We start from the raw sequence: 14,612 nt of genomic DNA, 5'->3' as shown, positions 1-14,612 counted from the left end.
AATTCCAAACTTCAGCGTAAGGCATGCAAAGCGCTGCGTTTACAATGTGATAGTGTTTAAAATATATCTACTGCTATTATAGCACCTGAAGGTCTCTGGCTGCTGTAGCACCTCTATCTTTCACAGTGCCTATAGAGAGTTTAGGAGGCAGTAAATCTCGCCTGTCTGCGGCACTCGAAACCCTGTGGCCCTCTCTTTCTCAGGATGTTGATTTAGTGCTTTTCTGTGGTGGAGCCGGAGGGGTCTGCTTTATCCGCTCATCAGAACGCCTGTTAACTCATAAAGCCATTCATTCTTCTGCGCTCAGCAGCCTCAGAAAGACATTTCTCTTTTTACTTCTGCTAATGTAATTTGGCCGGAAGGTAGTGCTGCACTCCGTGTGTAAATGTGTAAATAAACGCTGGTTTAATGTCCCTGTTGCGTCACCCAGTGACACGCTTATGCAAAAAAAAAAAAAAAAAGGGGGGGGGGGAGATAAATTGCTACACTTTGTAAAGTAATATAGTGGATGTGAACTGTGTGCATTACAAACAAATGGAACTGATTGAACTCCATTAGCTCAACCAAACCTTCTACTACCCTGAGGAGGCCAGACTTCAAATGTAAAGGGGACAATTTCACTTTTCACAAAGTTAACAACTTAAAAGCACATCTTATTCATGTTATAGGCTTGGTTGGTGAACCTTTACAAGTCTAGCATTACTGTCGTCCACAAAACTATACAGATGCAACAACATAATTACAAGGGATGTAACGGAACATGTAGTCCTTATGGTTCAGTGCATGCAGTCCAACAGAAAATATGTGGTGTTTGTAGATCCAAATTTCACAAGCTCAGGTTCCACCCAAAAAGCCAGAAGTCTTAAGCTGTAAGCCATTAGCAAATTAGCAACATGCCAAGCTATACACTGACCAACCATAAATTTAACACCACCTGCTTAATACTAAGTAGGTCCCCCTTGTGCGGCCACAACTGAGCACTCAAAGCATCACCTCCACAAGACCTCTGAAGGTGTCCTGTGGTTTGTGGCACCGTTACAAGACATAGCAGCAGATTATTAACACATTAACAAGTCCTGTAAATTGTAAGGTGGGACATCCACGGATCAGCTCGATTAGTCTTAGGTTTCCATGACCCTGTCAAAAGTTCACCAGTTTCGGTCGGTATTGATGGCTGCATACCAGAAAAACCCCACAAGACCTGCCTGATGTTATGGAAATGTTCTGACTCAGTCGTCTAGCTGTCTACGCTTGCCCATTTTTGCTGCTTTTAACACATCACCTTCAAGAATTGACTGTTGACACTTGCTGCCTAATATATCCCACCCCTTGACAGATGCCACTGTTGATGAAGATAATCAATGTTTTTCACCTGTCAGTGGTGCTAATACATGGCTGATTGGTGTACTTAGCTCAAGCTGATTGGCGCCTGAATATGGCGAATGCAAATGACACACTGGAGCTAGAAAATCCACCTACTTCTTTCAAATCAGCAAGGTTTTTTTTTTTTCTGCAGCTTTTCTTGGCTAGGGTGGGGTTTAAGCTTTGAAATGTGGTTAATTATAAGCTAGTTTAAATATAGTCTTAGAGGATCACACTGAAACACTCCTCCTGTTGCACACTAGGTGGGACAAACTGTAACTTGCACCACTGTCTGTTTAAAAGAAAGGAGAAGAAACATAGGTTAGATTGATGCATTTGGGTCTTTGTTGCTTTTTTCCCTCTTGTATGATGTCCAAACTGTGGTGTGAACCACACCGTAAAACCTGTGTACCAATACTCCCCTGATAAATATACATTTATCACATATTGATATGTTGCACAACTAATTATATACATTCACTGAATTCTATTTACTTGTACATACTATATTGTTCACACTGTTTGTTTTAATAAACATAAACAAATGATTGCTTTCCCCACAACAAGACTATAAACAAAAAAATAAAAATATACAATATTTATAAATATATAGCTTAAAATATACATATTTTAGGTTATATATATATAATAAACAATATATTCCAAATGTCTCTTTTACACAGCAGTACCTGACCACATCAATGTTCTCTGAGAATAATATTTCTACATCTGCTATAGAGTCTTCCCAGAAGAGTAGAAGTTGTTACTGCAACGAAGAGGGGCAAGCTACCAATCAATGCCCTTGAATTCAGAAGAAAGCCTCCTCATGTACTTACAAACACGTAGTATGGACTAAAAGTTTAGAATCTGTCTTTTAAAGTGTGTTTGGTGGTAAATGACATCTCAAACGTTTAATGTCTCTAAAAGCTCCCTCACAGGACGTCATTACACCAGATGGTTGTGAATACACTGTCTGATTCCTGAGACACTGTATATTTTATTCTAAAATTATATATATTAAATAAATCCTTTTATGGCAGATGGGTTTCAATAAACTATTTCACACCAACCCCCACTCTGAATGTCTGTTTACATCTCAACCACTGAATTACGCAGAAATTCGGAAAATCAGTGGAATTCCCCTTTAAGAGGAAGTCCTAATCTTAGCTTCTGAAGAGTGCAGCTGATACGGATGGAAAACAATTGCACACAACTCCATAAAAACCACCTCTCTGGAGAAGGTGACTTAGCTTGTAATTCAGAATGACAATCATATGTTGGTCAGAGCGTAAACCCTGCTCATTACAGAGCTCTGAAATAAAGCAGCTGGACATTTGGAAAACCACAATCCAGTGACCAAAATACACCAGAGGCCCCAGGGTTCAGTGGGGGGTCACACTCTGAAGGAAGGTTCGTAGATAGCTTAGCCAGGCTAGTGTATCTTAGCATGGTTTGGCATGAGTGAAGGGCTCCTCTCTACCCTCGGTGTGAGCTGCAGTCAGACGGGGGCTTTAGAGCAGATAGAGTCTAACCCCCCATCTGTGTTAGGGGGATTTGTTCAGACTCAGTCAGCCTTCAAACACTCAGGACCGCCCACACTTTGCTACAGCTGCAAACTAGACTGGCAGGCGGCTGAAGCCTCAAACAGGTAGATTTTAGAAAGGAATTTTAATGGTGTGAAGTACAAATGAACTAGACTTCAGCACGACTGGCTCCTAAAATATGATCTATATTACAATACAGAATATATCATAAGTATGATAATATTGATTCATGCAAAACAACAATATTGATTATACTTGATTTTATTATATTACGAATGAATACTTACTATATGAATATTATGTAAATGAAAAACATATTTAAGATGAAAACTAAATAAAAATAAAATAAATATATCAATTAAATACATCAAATAAATAAACTCACCTCTGATTTTCCTCGACTAAAACAGGCTCCCTTGGTGAACTCGTCACAGTGCCATTCTGCTTCCTGTAAAACAGACAGAGAAACATTAAAAGGGGCAGCCATGGTCTTAAGGAAAGTGGGCTTGGGACAGAGAGGGGTCTAGGGAAGTGAAAAAACCTGACCCTGAATTGCTCCCCAGGTGCTGAAGTGGCTGACCACCACTCTGTACATGTGTGTGTGTGTCTGCACGTTCACTGCCACAGATGAGTTGAATGTGGAGGCTAAATTTTATTGCAGTGCTGTGCAATGGCTATAACAGGGTGAATTTCTTTCTTAACTTTATCGGAAGCGGTGAAGACAGCAGTGTGGCGGCAGTGTGAAATATGCTGTTATTCGGTGTGGGCTCCAGAAGAAGACTTGAGAATCTTTTATCAGAACGTTATGAGAGCCTGAAGCGCAAATGGAGAAACGCAGCATTGCAGTTGCTCCTCTCTTAAAAATAAAGGTGCCAAAAAGGAGAACAAAGGCACATTCTCAAGGGTTCTTTCAGAAGCATGCATTTACACTCTTAAAAATAAGAGTTACTAAACAGTTCACACTAAACTTTCAAAAGGACACATCTCATTTACACAGATGATTCTGTCAAGAACCATCCACTGAAAGGTTCTTTAGGGACCCATAAGTGGATTTGGTGCTGCTATGGCTTTATTCTTTACAATGTACAGAACCATGACCACATGAATGGTTCTACACCTGGTTATTTGGTCCTTCCCCATGATGAAGACTATACCACTGTCGGCTAATAATCACTTACTGTTTCCTTATGAACCTTTCAGTGGTTTTAAGAACTACTTTGTGTGTAAAAGTGTGAATTGTAATGGTTCGCATCCTATTCCTAGACATTACATCAACCTAAGAACCATTCAAAATCCTTTGTGTTTAAGAGTGGTAAATATTAGTCCTTGAAGAGAGTGAATCTTCAAACTCAAGGCTGAAATTCCCTCTGAAGGCCTGCTCACAGCTAAGACATCAGGGCGGAGCAAACTGGGATTAATTCCTAGCAGGGAATACAAACTTGTCTAAAATGTAAAACACTCAGTTCAGTATCTGAATGTAGAGGGTAGATTAAAGCATAAGTTAATGCCTGGTTTTCCTAGCAAATGCCAAGCATTCAGTCTGACACACTTGTCCTACAGTGAAGCTTAAGCCATGAATAAGCATGTTAATGCTCAGATTAATGGGACAATACAGAGCTAATCCTGCAAGAATTTTGCAAATGTTTCAAAAATAGAGATGACACGATACCACTTACCACATGATACCAATACAGATCTCGGAACCTTCACTATCAGCCTATATGACACCTATATATCCTCTATACCATAACCATATCCATCCATACCCATGCACGCCCATAACCATCTACACCAATGCCCATTCATACTATCCATACCTCCAAACTCCTTTTCCAGCCATACTTATACACACATCCACACATCTACAACCATCCCCATTCCATCCACAACCATATTCCTCTATACCCATAACCATATCCATCCATACCCATGCATGCCCATAACCATCTACACCTATGCCCATTCATACTATCCATACCTCCAACCACTTTTCCCAACCATACCCATAACTATTCCCATATCACCACACCTATACCCACCCTTTCCCATCCATACCCATACCCATCCATACCCTTACATGCAATCAAATCCTCCATATCTATGGCTATCAACACAGTCCCATAAGCTCTCAATGTGATTTAAAGTGATTGTGTTGCCATGAAACCCCTTAAGCCTCCTCACTCCTCAATCTGCTCTTGTGGCATTTTACCATGTCTTTTTGGCAGATCAAGTCATTGCTTGTGGTTTTCCACCATGAAAGAAGAGAGAGATCCTTTAAACATCTCCAGCACATCCAGCACAGCTGATCAACGCCAGTGTAGAACGATTTGAAGATCTCTTCTTTGACTGTCTGAGCACTTTTTAAAGGCATTTCAAACTTGGTTAAAAAGGGTTAAGAGTCCTCCTCCTCGTCTCCTGATCTAAGTCACTGAGGGCACTGTGGATGTAACTTTACCCTCACTGGAGAGTAAGGGTGAATAACACACGCTGTGTTTTCCAACAGAACATCAGCCCTAACTGCACTATTTTACAGGTGCTTGCCCTTACACACATGCCACACATCAGCAAAATCGCTCAGCATGAAGACACTTCAGGCTGATGCTCAGTGTGTGTGTGTGTATGTGCGTGTCTACAGTTGTAAGAAAAAGAATTTCAAGGGGATGGTGAGTTCAAACGACAGTGAGAGGGCTGGTTATAATAAAGAGAAAAATATTTCAAGGGCATTATCTGACATTTCAACATTTATACCAATGTAAGTCTCTAAAAATGTTCCTAAATGACTGGGAATAAAATATGTTAACACTGATGTTAACAAAGTTAGAAAGATTGCCTCTTACTTCTGTAAAGTCGTTATTTTGAAGATGCAAGGCTTTTGCCTGATAATGAAAGTATGTTAATGCTAACTTATTTAATAGAAGAGAAATGTGACATTAGAAAGTTAATTCAACATTAAAGTTTATTCAATTACATACATTTTATGGACAAAAGTATTGGGACACCTACACATTAAACCTACAAGAGCTTTAATGACATCCCATTCTAAATCCATAGGTATTAATATGGAGTAGATCCCCCTTTTGCAGCTCTAACAGCAGGTCTGGAACTCAGCAGAGCGTTGGTAACTTTTATGCACTATGAGCCTCAGCACTTGGCCTTGACCCTGCTCTGCTCTTTTCATGGTCTGACACTTTGTGGCTAAGTTGCTGTGGATCCTAAACGCCTCCACTTTCTTAATAATCTCACTCACAGTTGATGGTGGAACATCTAGGAGAGAAGAAATCTTACCAACTGACTTGTTGCAATGGTGTCATCCTATTACAGTACCATGCAGGAATTCAGTGAGCTCTTAAGAACCACCCATTCTTTCACTAATGTGTATAAAGGTAGCATGTATGGCTTGATTTTATACACATGTGGCAATGGGACTAAATGAAACACCTGAATTTAATGATTAAAACGTGCGTCTGAATACTTCTGTCCATACATTGAACAGATGGCGTTTTGTTTAAGTGTACTAAGGGAATTAACACATTACAACCCATTACAGACATTTTGAGTGATCACACCCACAGAAAAGGCAGTTTTATAGTTGTGTCATTTTTCTTGAATGGGATGGTTTCTCCGTGCATCCCCCCTCAAATCAAGCCCTCTGTAACATGCTGGCACACACCATGCAGCAATAACCCTAGAGTGTCTTGAGTTAGTGCAGTGAATGCTTCAGCAAAAATGGCTTTAATATGGAGTAAGATGTGAATTAAGTATAATTAGCAAAACCATTATCTTGACAAATGAGACGATGGCAAGCTCTTAATAATTACAACAGAAGTACCCATTCTGCCTTTATAGCCATTTCTCCTTATTAATGATGTACTAACATTGAGCTTAAATCATTAATGATCCTCGAACACTGTTTGTTCTTTGTACAATTTATTACTATATAAACATTAAAAGAGAATTAATAAGGCAAAGAAATGGAGAACACGTTAGCCTCATTATGCAGTGATCACAATTTAACCCTTGTGCAGTTGTTATTGTTGCTGCTGTAGTATTTCAATAAAATGCAACTTGAATAAATTCTAAGTCAGACTCCAGACTAATGTTGGTGACTTGCTAAAATGAAAAATGCTTGAGATTTGACTTAGAATGATGGTGAATTAGAACTGACTGGAGGGTATGTGAGTTGATAGGACTTGATAGGACTATTTTCTAACTTTTGGCTCAAGTACTTTTAACTCAAGTAATCAGATCCTCTGTGACATGCATTTATCATTTTATCACACAAATGCTGTCCAGTTACTTTAGCTAGCTAGCTAGACAAATAGTCCAAATGGTAATGTTAAACATGTTTACCTTCAGATGATAAAGCATTTGTGTGCATTAAAGCCTATGGACTGCCAGCAGGCTCAAAGGATTATTACAAACTTCTATTACCAGAGAATCACCACACCAGTTTGTACAGAAGTACTTGTAGTTACTGAGTAATACACCTTGTGTATTAAGTGTGTAATAAGCCCTGGAGTTAAGGGGTTAATATTTGTACCATCCACACTAGCAAAATCATCCATGTGCATCTTTTCATGCCAAACACAGCAATGTTTAATTATTGAATTATTATGACTTAAAATGGGTTTTTGAATTTACTATTTAATTTGCACAATATTCAATATTTCCATGGCCTGATTGTTTTATCTTTCAAAGTTGCTTTAACAGCATAATTATTTTTCTTTTTTTTTCTTTTATCTGCCCCTCCCCCATTTTCTCCCTAATTTGGACTGTCAATTACCCAACCCATATGCAATCTCCTCCCATCACACGTAATGTCCCTGTCACTAGTGAGGGCAGACTAGCACACGCCTCCTTCAACGCACGCGCAGTCAAACCGCATACCTGGCTCCATGTGAGGGAGAACACCATGTACCCACCCTGTATGTTAATATTTGAAAATTAATACCAAAAATATTATAGATACAGAAAAAAATGGCAGTTTAACATTTTTCTCTTCTCATACAGACTCAAAGCAAACAGGGTTCTCAGTAAAACTGGCAAAGGGTTTTTGACCCAATTTAACTCAGCAGGGTACTCCCTTTTGGTGTTATATAGATTGATTTACATACATTAACATACACAGTCTTATGCAAGTTAAGTTTGGGCACGCTTGGTTCACTTTGCAGCAGCAACAGGTTCATATTGTCTATATATATTTTCAACAGTTTAGTAGCTTAATTAAACCAAAGAAGCAAAAACAAAATGGCATGTGTGTGGCATGTGTATAATTAATGACATAAATAAATATATTATGTTTGATTCTTTTCCAAATATTAAATTCGGAAATAGAAATTGTATCTAAAATGTGTAGAACATGTTTATATACTAATAATTTCTATATGTTTATATACTAATAATACTTCAGACTTTCTTGACACATAATGCATCATATTTACATTCTATTAATAAAATATCTCCTCTTGTACTTACATACACTGATCTGTGCTGGACCGAGAGTTCAAAATCTGCACTTTCCATGTAGTTTTTCCACTTAAGGATTTACATGTCATAAATCTTTCTTACACAATGTCTGCATGTTTCTGTTATCACTGGTATAACTGTGACCTCTCAGGGGTAAAAGTTTTGAATTCTCCACATTCAGCAAAGCTTCATTTGCAAGATATGCAGTAATTTGCATAATTTATGGAGTCCAGGCAAACAAAGACCTCTGCCATGCCCCTCTAAATAAAACTCAACAATTTTTGAACAGAAAAATGTCACATTCAAGAACAATCAGGTCATTCTGGGCCTTAAACAGCAACAGAGGAAGACTGTAGGAGACTTTATGATGCCGCTTAGCTCTGCTTTGCCTGAAGGCCATTGTCTGTGTTAGGCAGGAGAGTGTGGAACTGAGCAGGCTTTGTGAGGAACAGGTGGGAGAGGGAGAGACACAGCAGGACAGAGTGGGCAGAAACACCCACCAGACTGACCTCTACACTGACAAGAGCATAAGCCTTTCTGTAATTCAGAGGAATTCACTGTGTTTCAGTTGGTCAGAGAGAAAACTATGTGATTACAACTGTATTAGTCCATTACTGTTTAACCTGCTACATATTTAAACAAATATCCTGTAAAGAAACACCCTGTGCAATTATTGGGGTAAGATGACTCCCCCACCAGGGGGACTCTATATCCTGTCAAATGCACTGATATTAGATCTTATTGAATGAATGTTAAATTTGTCCCCAGCATGCATGAAATAATAAATAATATGGTGAAACTTACATTTATTGATTTGTAAGATAAGATAAGATAAGATAGTCCTTTATTAGTCCCGCAGTGGGGAAATTCTCAGTGTAACAGCAGAAAGGGATAGCAAGACACTCAGTTACAAAAATTTAGATAAATAATTTACACTATATACACAATATAAATAAGAATTAAAAAAGCAATAACAATATTATTTACAGCAAAAGACTCTTAATTGCACGAGGGGGGGGGGGTATTGCACATAGTATTCCCTGAACATGAACATGTGTGTGTAGTTAAGTGTGTGTGTATGTGGTCCGCTGGGAGCAGTGCTGGTTGTGCAGTTGTGTATGGCTATGTGCCTTGATTTTTGACCTCTTGAACTTTTGAAATATGATTTTTGACTTTTGAATATGTATCATTATATCTATATTTTAAACTTTAAATTTGAGTTCCAATAATAGATACGTTTTTTTGGAGATTCAAGGCTTTGTTCTACCATCGACAACACCCACACCCACACACACACACACACACACACACACACACACACACACACACACACAGAAGCAGCATCTGCACACACTCACACAGAAAACCTTGAAAATGAAAAAAGTAATGTTTACAACATTCTCGTGTTCTTACTTGTTCAAATTCATTACCAGGAGAACATGACCACCTCACTAAGCAACTGTGAGCTAGAGGAGAGCGTGACCTGGAGGCTCATCCGATGTTCCGTGTGAAATCTGAGGTAGCCCACTTCCTCTCATTACGCATGGAAATGGGAAACAATCCCAGCAGTCTTTGGCGGAAGCTGCTGCTAAGTAGTTATTATCTGAATCTAATGACCGGGCCCAGAGCACAGACTTTCTCTCAGAAATCTGATGGGAGAGTCATGGGGGAGCTGAGGTAGGAGTGCTGATGGACCAACCTGGTCTTGTGAAATTCTTTATTCCATGCATTTAAATGGAAGACTTATTGGACCCAATTGAATTAGCAGGCCTCAGGAATTAGCACGAATGTTCTGTTAGCTGCTGATTAGCTCAAGTAATTGTTTCGCTGGCAGTTGGTAATTGCAGGACAGAAGGTAATAAAATTAAGTATAGGGCTGAGCTTCTGCATGCTATAATTGGCTATATGTTGAACACAACATAGAAAAGGGAATAACACTGTGTAGTGCTGGGTGATACATATCATCTATACAGGTGAAACATGCAGATTTTAGTTTTAGCCATAAACAAAATGTGTTATTTGATGGGTGCTTCAAATAAAGGTGCTATAAATGTTTCTATGAGTAAAGGTTCCTCACATTCACAGAACTCTATTACAAACATGGCTCTTTATTGAACCAAAAGTGGTTCTTCTATGGCATCGCTCAAAGAACCAGTTAAAGCACCTTTATTTTTAATGAGAGTACTTCATACAACCTCTATTAGTTTCTAATGAATGCTGATGTCAGCTGTTCATCAAAACATGGGTATTGATTTTTAAATATATTATTTAACGCTTATGAATGATGTCCTTAAGCAGCAGCCTTCAAATACAATCTCAAAAAAACAAGTTCAAGAGTACAGCAGCGTCTTACACGCACATTCAGAAACCACCTCATGCATACCGCAGTGTATTTGCCCATTCTTTATTAATGACCAATCAGGTAAAGCCAAACAAAAGTTGCTGAAATCAGAAGAGGAGTTAATATTTACTGCAGTGTGAGCTTCTGAAACAGCCAGCTGACACAATAACACCATCGATCACAATAATGGTTTTGTTTCCACATAATGAAACCTCTCAGCGTGTGTCTCTGTGTGTGTGTGTGTGTGTCTGTAAGTACAATGCACTGACACTGCAAGCTGCCACACTGGTCTCAATCACTGTTATGGTTGTGTCTCAACAGGAGTGAATGTAAATGTTAGCCCCAGGCACGAGCATGTGCAACACTTTGCAGAATACGTATACTCACACACACTCAAACACCAATTCCATTAACAGTAATAATCACAATTATGATCAATATAAACAGTAATATTAATCACTAAGTAATAATATTAATTTGGCATATGAAAGTCCAATGTGGAGGTTGCAGTAGACAACAACAAACAACTACTACCTGAAACACCAGGCACTTTAGCAATTTCCCAATGAACTGTCTGATTTCCATTTATATTCTAAAATTAGAGGAAGGGTCAAACAGCTCTCTGTTCTCCACTCTAACAGTTAACTGTGTTTGTGGGCTCCCAATTGGTGCAGCTGATTATCTAACCAAGACCTTAAAGACCTTATCATTGGTTAGAGCACAGATTTGATCCCCTTGTTATACCATAGCTATTGTTATGCACTGTCCCAGAAAACTGGCCTTGTTTTTTTTGGGTGGGTAGGATAGCTTTCCCTCTCCCTCCTTCAGTGTGATGCTCAGTGTGGGAGTTTGTTAGCTGATCACTGAGAGGAAGCCATTGCTGGCTGATGATGATGCTCGCTTGTCTTGCTTGCTGTTAGGACAACGTGTGAGAGTAGTGCTAACAATTAAAACCAGACATAATTTGCAAAGTAGCGTGTGAAATAGTTCCCAATATGTGGCTTTAAGCAGCTCCACCAGTTTTTAAAAATAAAAATAGCAGAATGTAAACAGCACTGTACTTAGCATGCAAAATTATTACAAACTGGCAAAAAAATGCTCATTGGACATTTTGGAAAGCTAGCTGTCCCCAAACCTGTGACAGGCAGTGTATATCTGAGTCACAGCTGCTTCTGCTGCTGGTGGCAGTGCCAAATGCCAGCTGAATGACGGTCAACAAGCAAGGCCTCGGCCATTTGTCTGTGTTACTGTCCCTGGAGCTTTCGGGGAAACCATCTAACACAGTCCACCGACTCTGCCGCCTCAGGAGAAGCTATCTTTACCAGCACGCTAAGATAATCCTATTCATTCTGCATTAATCCCTCAAATTACACACTGACACAGCAACAGGGAGTCAGTTTTCACCTTATAGAGTCAGTGAATTGAATAGAGCCACAAGGAAAAAAAAACAGAGAGGAAGACATTAATTTCTCACTTGGTTTAGTGGCTTATTAACAGCAGATTTATAATCTCAGCCTGCCTCTCAAAAAGCTACTCAGCTGCTGAACAGATCAGGAAAGCATAAGCACACAGTTAAGCTCAGGTGTTCATTTGTCAGGCCTGAAACACAATACAGTTTGAATACAATGCAAATTCATCCAGGCAATTAATCAATGCCTGCAGGAGTGCCACTACGGTACAATACGTGGCCGACTCGAGGGAGCAGGAGCAAAACCAGCTGAGCAAGGTGAACTGCACCCGGTTCCTCTGAGGAGAACCGCAGAAATGGATGAATATCCCCATACCTCTGGGGGGGGGGGGGGGGGGGGGGGGGGGGGGGGGGCGGGTGGAGGGGTTACACTTATATTAAAATAAAGCTACAACAAAGAACTGTTATATATGCTATAGAAGGACCCATTTTGTTCCTAAAAAAACAATGTGTAAGCATGAAAAACCTTTGAATATCCTAAATAACCTACATATCACATATTCTACAGTAATTTCAGGGTTCTTCCCAGTATGTTTTTAAGGAGGATTCTTTAAACTATTCTTGCAGGTCTCATTTATGAAAATCTTTGGTGTTGTGTAAAGAAGTATTTTATTTTTGAGCAGGTAATGGCATCTTTTTTAAAGGTTTAAAGAACTTTTTAACGCCTTAAAAAATGTTCACATAATAAAAGATTCCATGAGGCCAGAACTGGAGCCCAGAGCAGCGGGTAGCCCTAGCTAGTTGGGGTTTAGGTGGCTTGCTCAAGGGCATGTCAGATGTTCCCCTGTTCCCATGTTCCCTGTATTAAATCGATCCCATCACAATGCCGCCAAATTACCATTAATTCAAAGTTTTTTTGGAAACCAAAAGTGGTTCTTCTATGGCATTGCCCCAACAACCATGTCCAAATCCTTAACACAATCCCTAACAAGGCTTATTACACACTAAGGTGTATTACTCAGTAACTACAGGGACTTCTGTACAAACTGGTGGGGCTATTCTTTAATAGCTATTCTGTAATAGAAGTTTGTAAGTTTGTAAAATTCAATAAAATGACCACACTGTGTGCTTCCACTCACTGGTCAATTCATTAGAAACACCTACTTTGTACTTCCACTCACTGGCCACTTTATTAGAAACACCTACCTTTTGTATCCACTCACATGCTACTTCATTAGAAACACCTACTTTGTACTCCCACTCACTGGCCACTTTATTAGAAACCCCTGCCTTGTCCTTCCAGTTTTGGACTACAGGGCCGTTTTCGACCAGATATTCCTGGGGTGTAACTGCGTTATAAAAGCTACTTAGTGAAATAGAATGACATTTTATGATATTAAAGCACCAAAAGTAATAGCAATGATCTGTACATACAGAATTTGAAGCAACTGCCATGTCAACACAATGTCAACAAAAGCCTTCAAAAAAGACTGCCACATGAAGAATCACACACATCCATCAAGGATTATTTTAAAACCCTTCACAGTGCATTCATACCAGCAGGAGATTTAACACTGTAAAGTAGAGAAAAACCAGAGAGGTACTGAGCAGAGAACCCACAGAAAACAGACTTACAGAGAGAGACAAACAGAGACATTCTAATTTTGAGTCGTGCTTTATGTGTCTGTGCTGAGCAGCTATGCTGCTTTATTGCTGAGAACTGTGGAGGGAAAATGCAATGAAATCTAATGCAGGCTGCTTATTGTGGTGTTTTCTGCATTATCAGCGTGTGCATTGTTCTCGTAGCGTCTAAAAAAAACAGCTGTCTGCTGGCTTACGATCCAAACCTGTATAGCTTTAAGGATAGCATTGGCTGGCACGTAGGGTAACTCAATGTAAACACAGACGTAGTCATTATAAATCCTTACATGTCAAGGGCTATTCTTGTTCTTGTTGTTTTGCTATACAGTTTAAATTTAATCTTTCAACAATCAAACAAACTAAAGAAATGTCTTCCATGTTAAACCAATGACGGTATATATCAAATGCAATGATCCATCAAAGCAATAAAACCCCCTGCCTAATATTGTGTAGGTCCCTCTGTGCCACCTGAACAGACCTGTTGAGGTCTAGACTCCACTTTACAATACTTCTGAAGGTGTACTGTGGTATCTGGCAACACGACTTTAGCAGCAAAGCCTTTCCAAACTGGCTCACCTTTGCTCCCCATGCTCAAGTCTTCACTGCTTAGCCCACTTTTTTGTAGGTACTGACTGCATACCAGGACCACATGACCTGCTGACCCAGTCAGCTCACCATTACAGCAGATCTTGAACCTAAATATGCCCAAGTTTAATCTAATTAATGTAACTAATGGAAAATATTAGTTTAACCCTCTTAACACATGTAAAAAAACAATGTGCAATACCCCCCCCACACACACCTGTGCAATTAAGAGTCATTTGCAATTACCTGTAAATAATCTGTAAAT

The 14,612-nt window shown here is 39.3% G+C and overlaps 1 protein-coding gene across 4 annotated transcripts in view; it reads right to left on the bottom strand.

Annotated features, from left to right (window-relative positions):
* Window positions 1-14,612, bottom strand: part of sema5a (sema domain, seven thrombospondin repeats (type 1 and type 1-like), transmembrane domain (TM) and short cytoplasmic domain, (semaphorin) 5A) — a 192,529-nt gene that overhangs the window by 93,895 nt on the left and 84,022 nt on the right. For all 4 annotated transcript variants that reach the window (XM_072688679.1, XM_072688672.1, XM_072688694.1 and 1 more), the window contains one exon: window positions 3,292-3,354. In XM_072688679.1, the coding sequence (XP_072544780.1) occupies window positions 3,292-3,354 (63 nt within the window). The remainder of the gene's footprint in view (window positions 1-3,291; window positions 3,355-14,612) is intronic.

The sequence above is a fragment of the Salminus brasiliensis genome, chromosome 1, assembly GCF_030463535.1.
Source record: "Salminus brasiliensis chromosome 1, fSalBra1.hap2, whole genome shotgun sequence".
Taxonomy (NCBI): Eukaryota; Metazoa; Chordata; class Actinopteri; order Characiformes; family Bryconidae; genus Salminus; species Salminus brasiliensis.
This window is presented reverse-complemented; position numbering and strand designations above follow the sequence as displayed.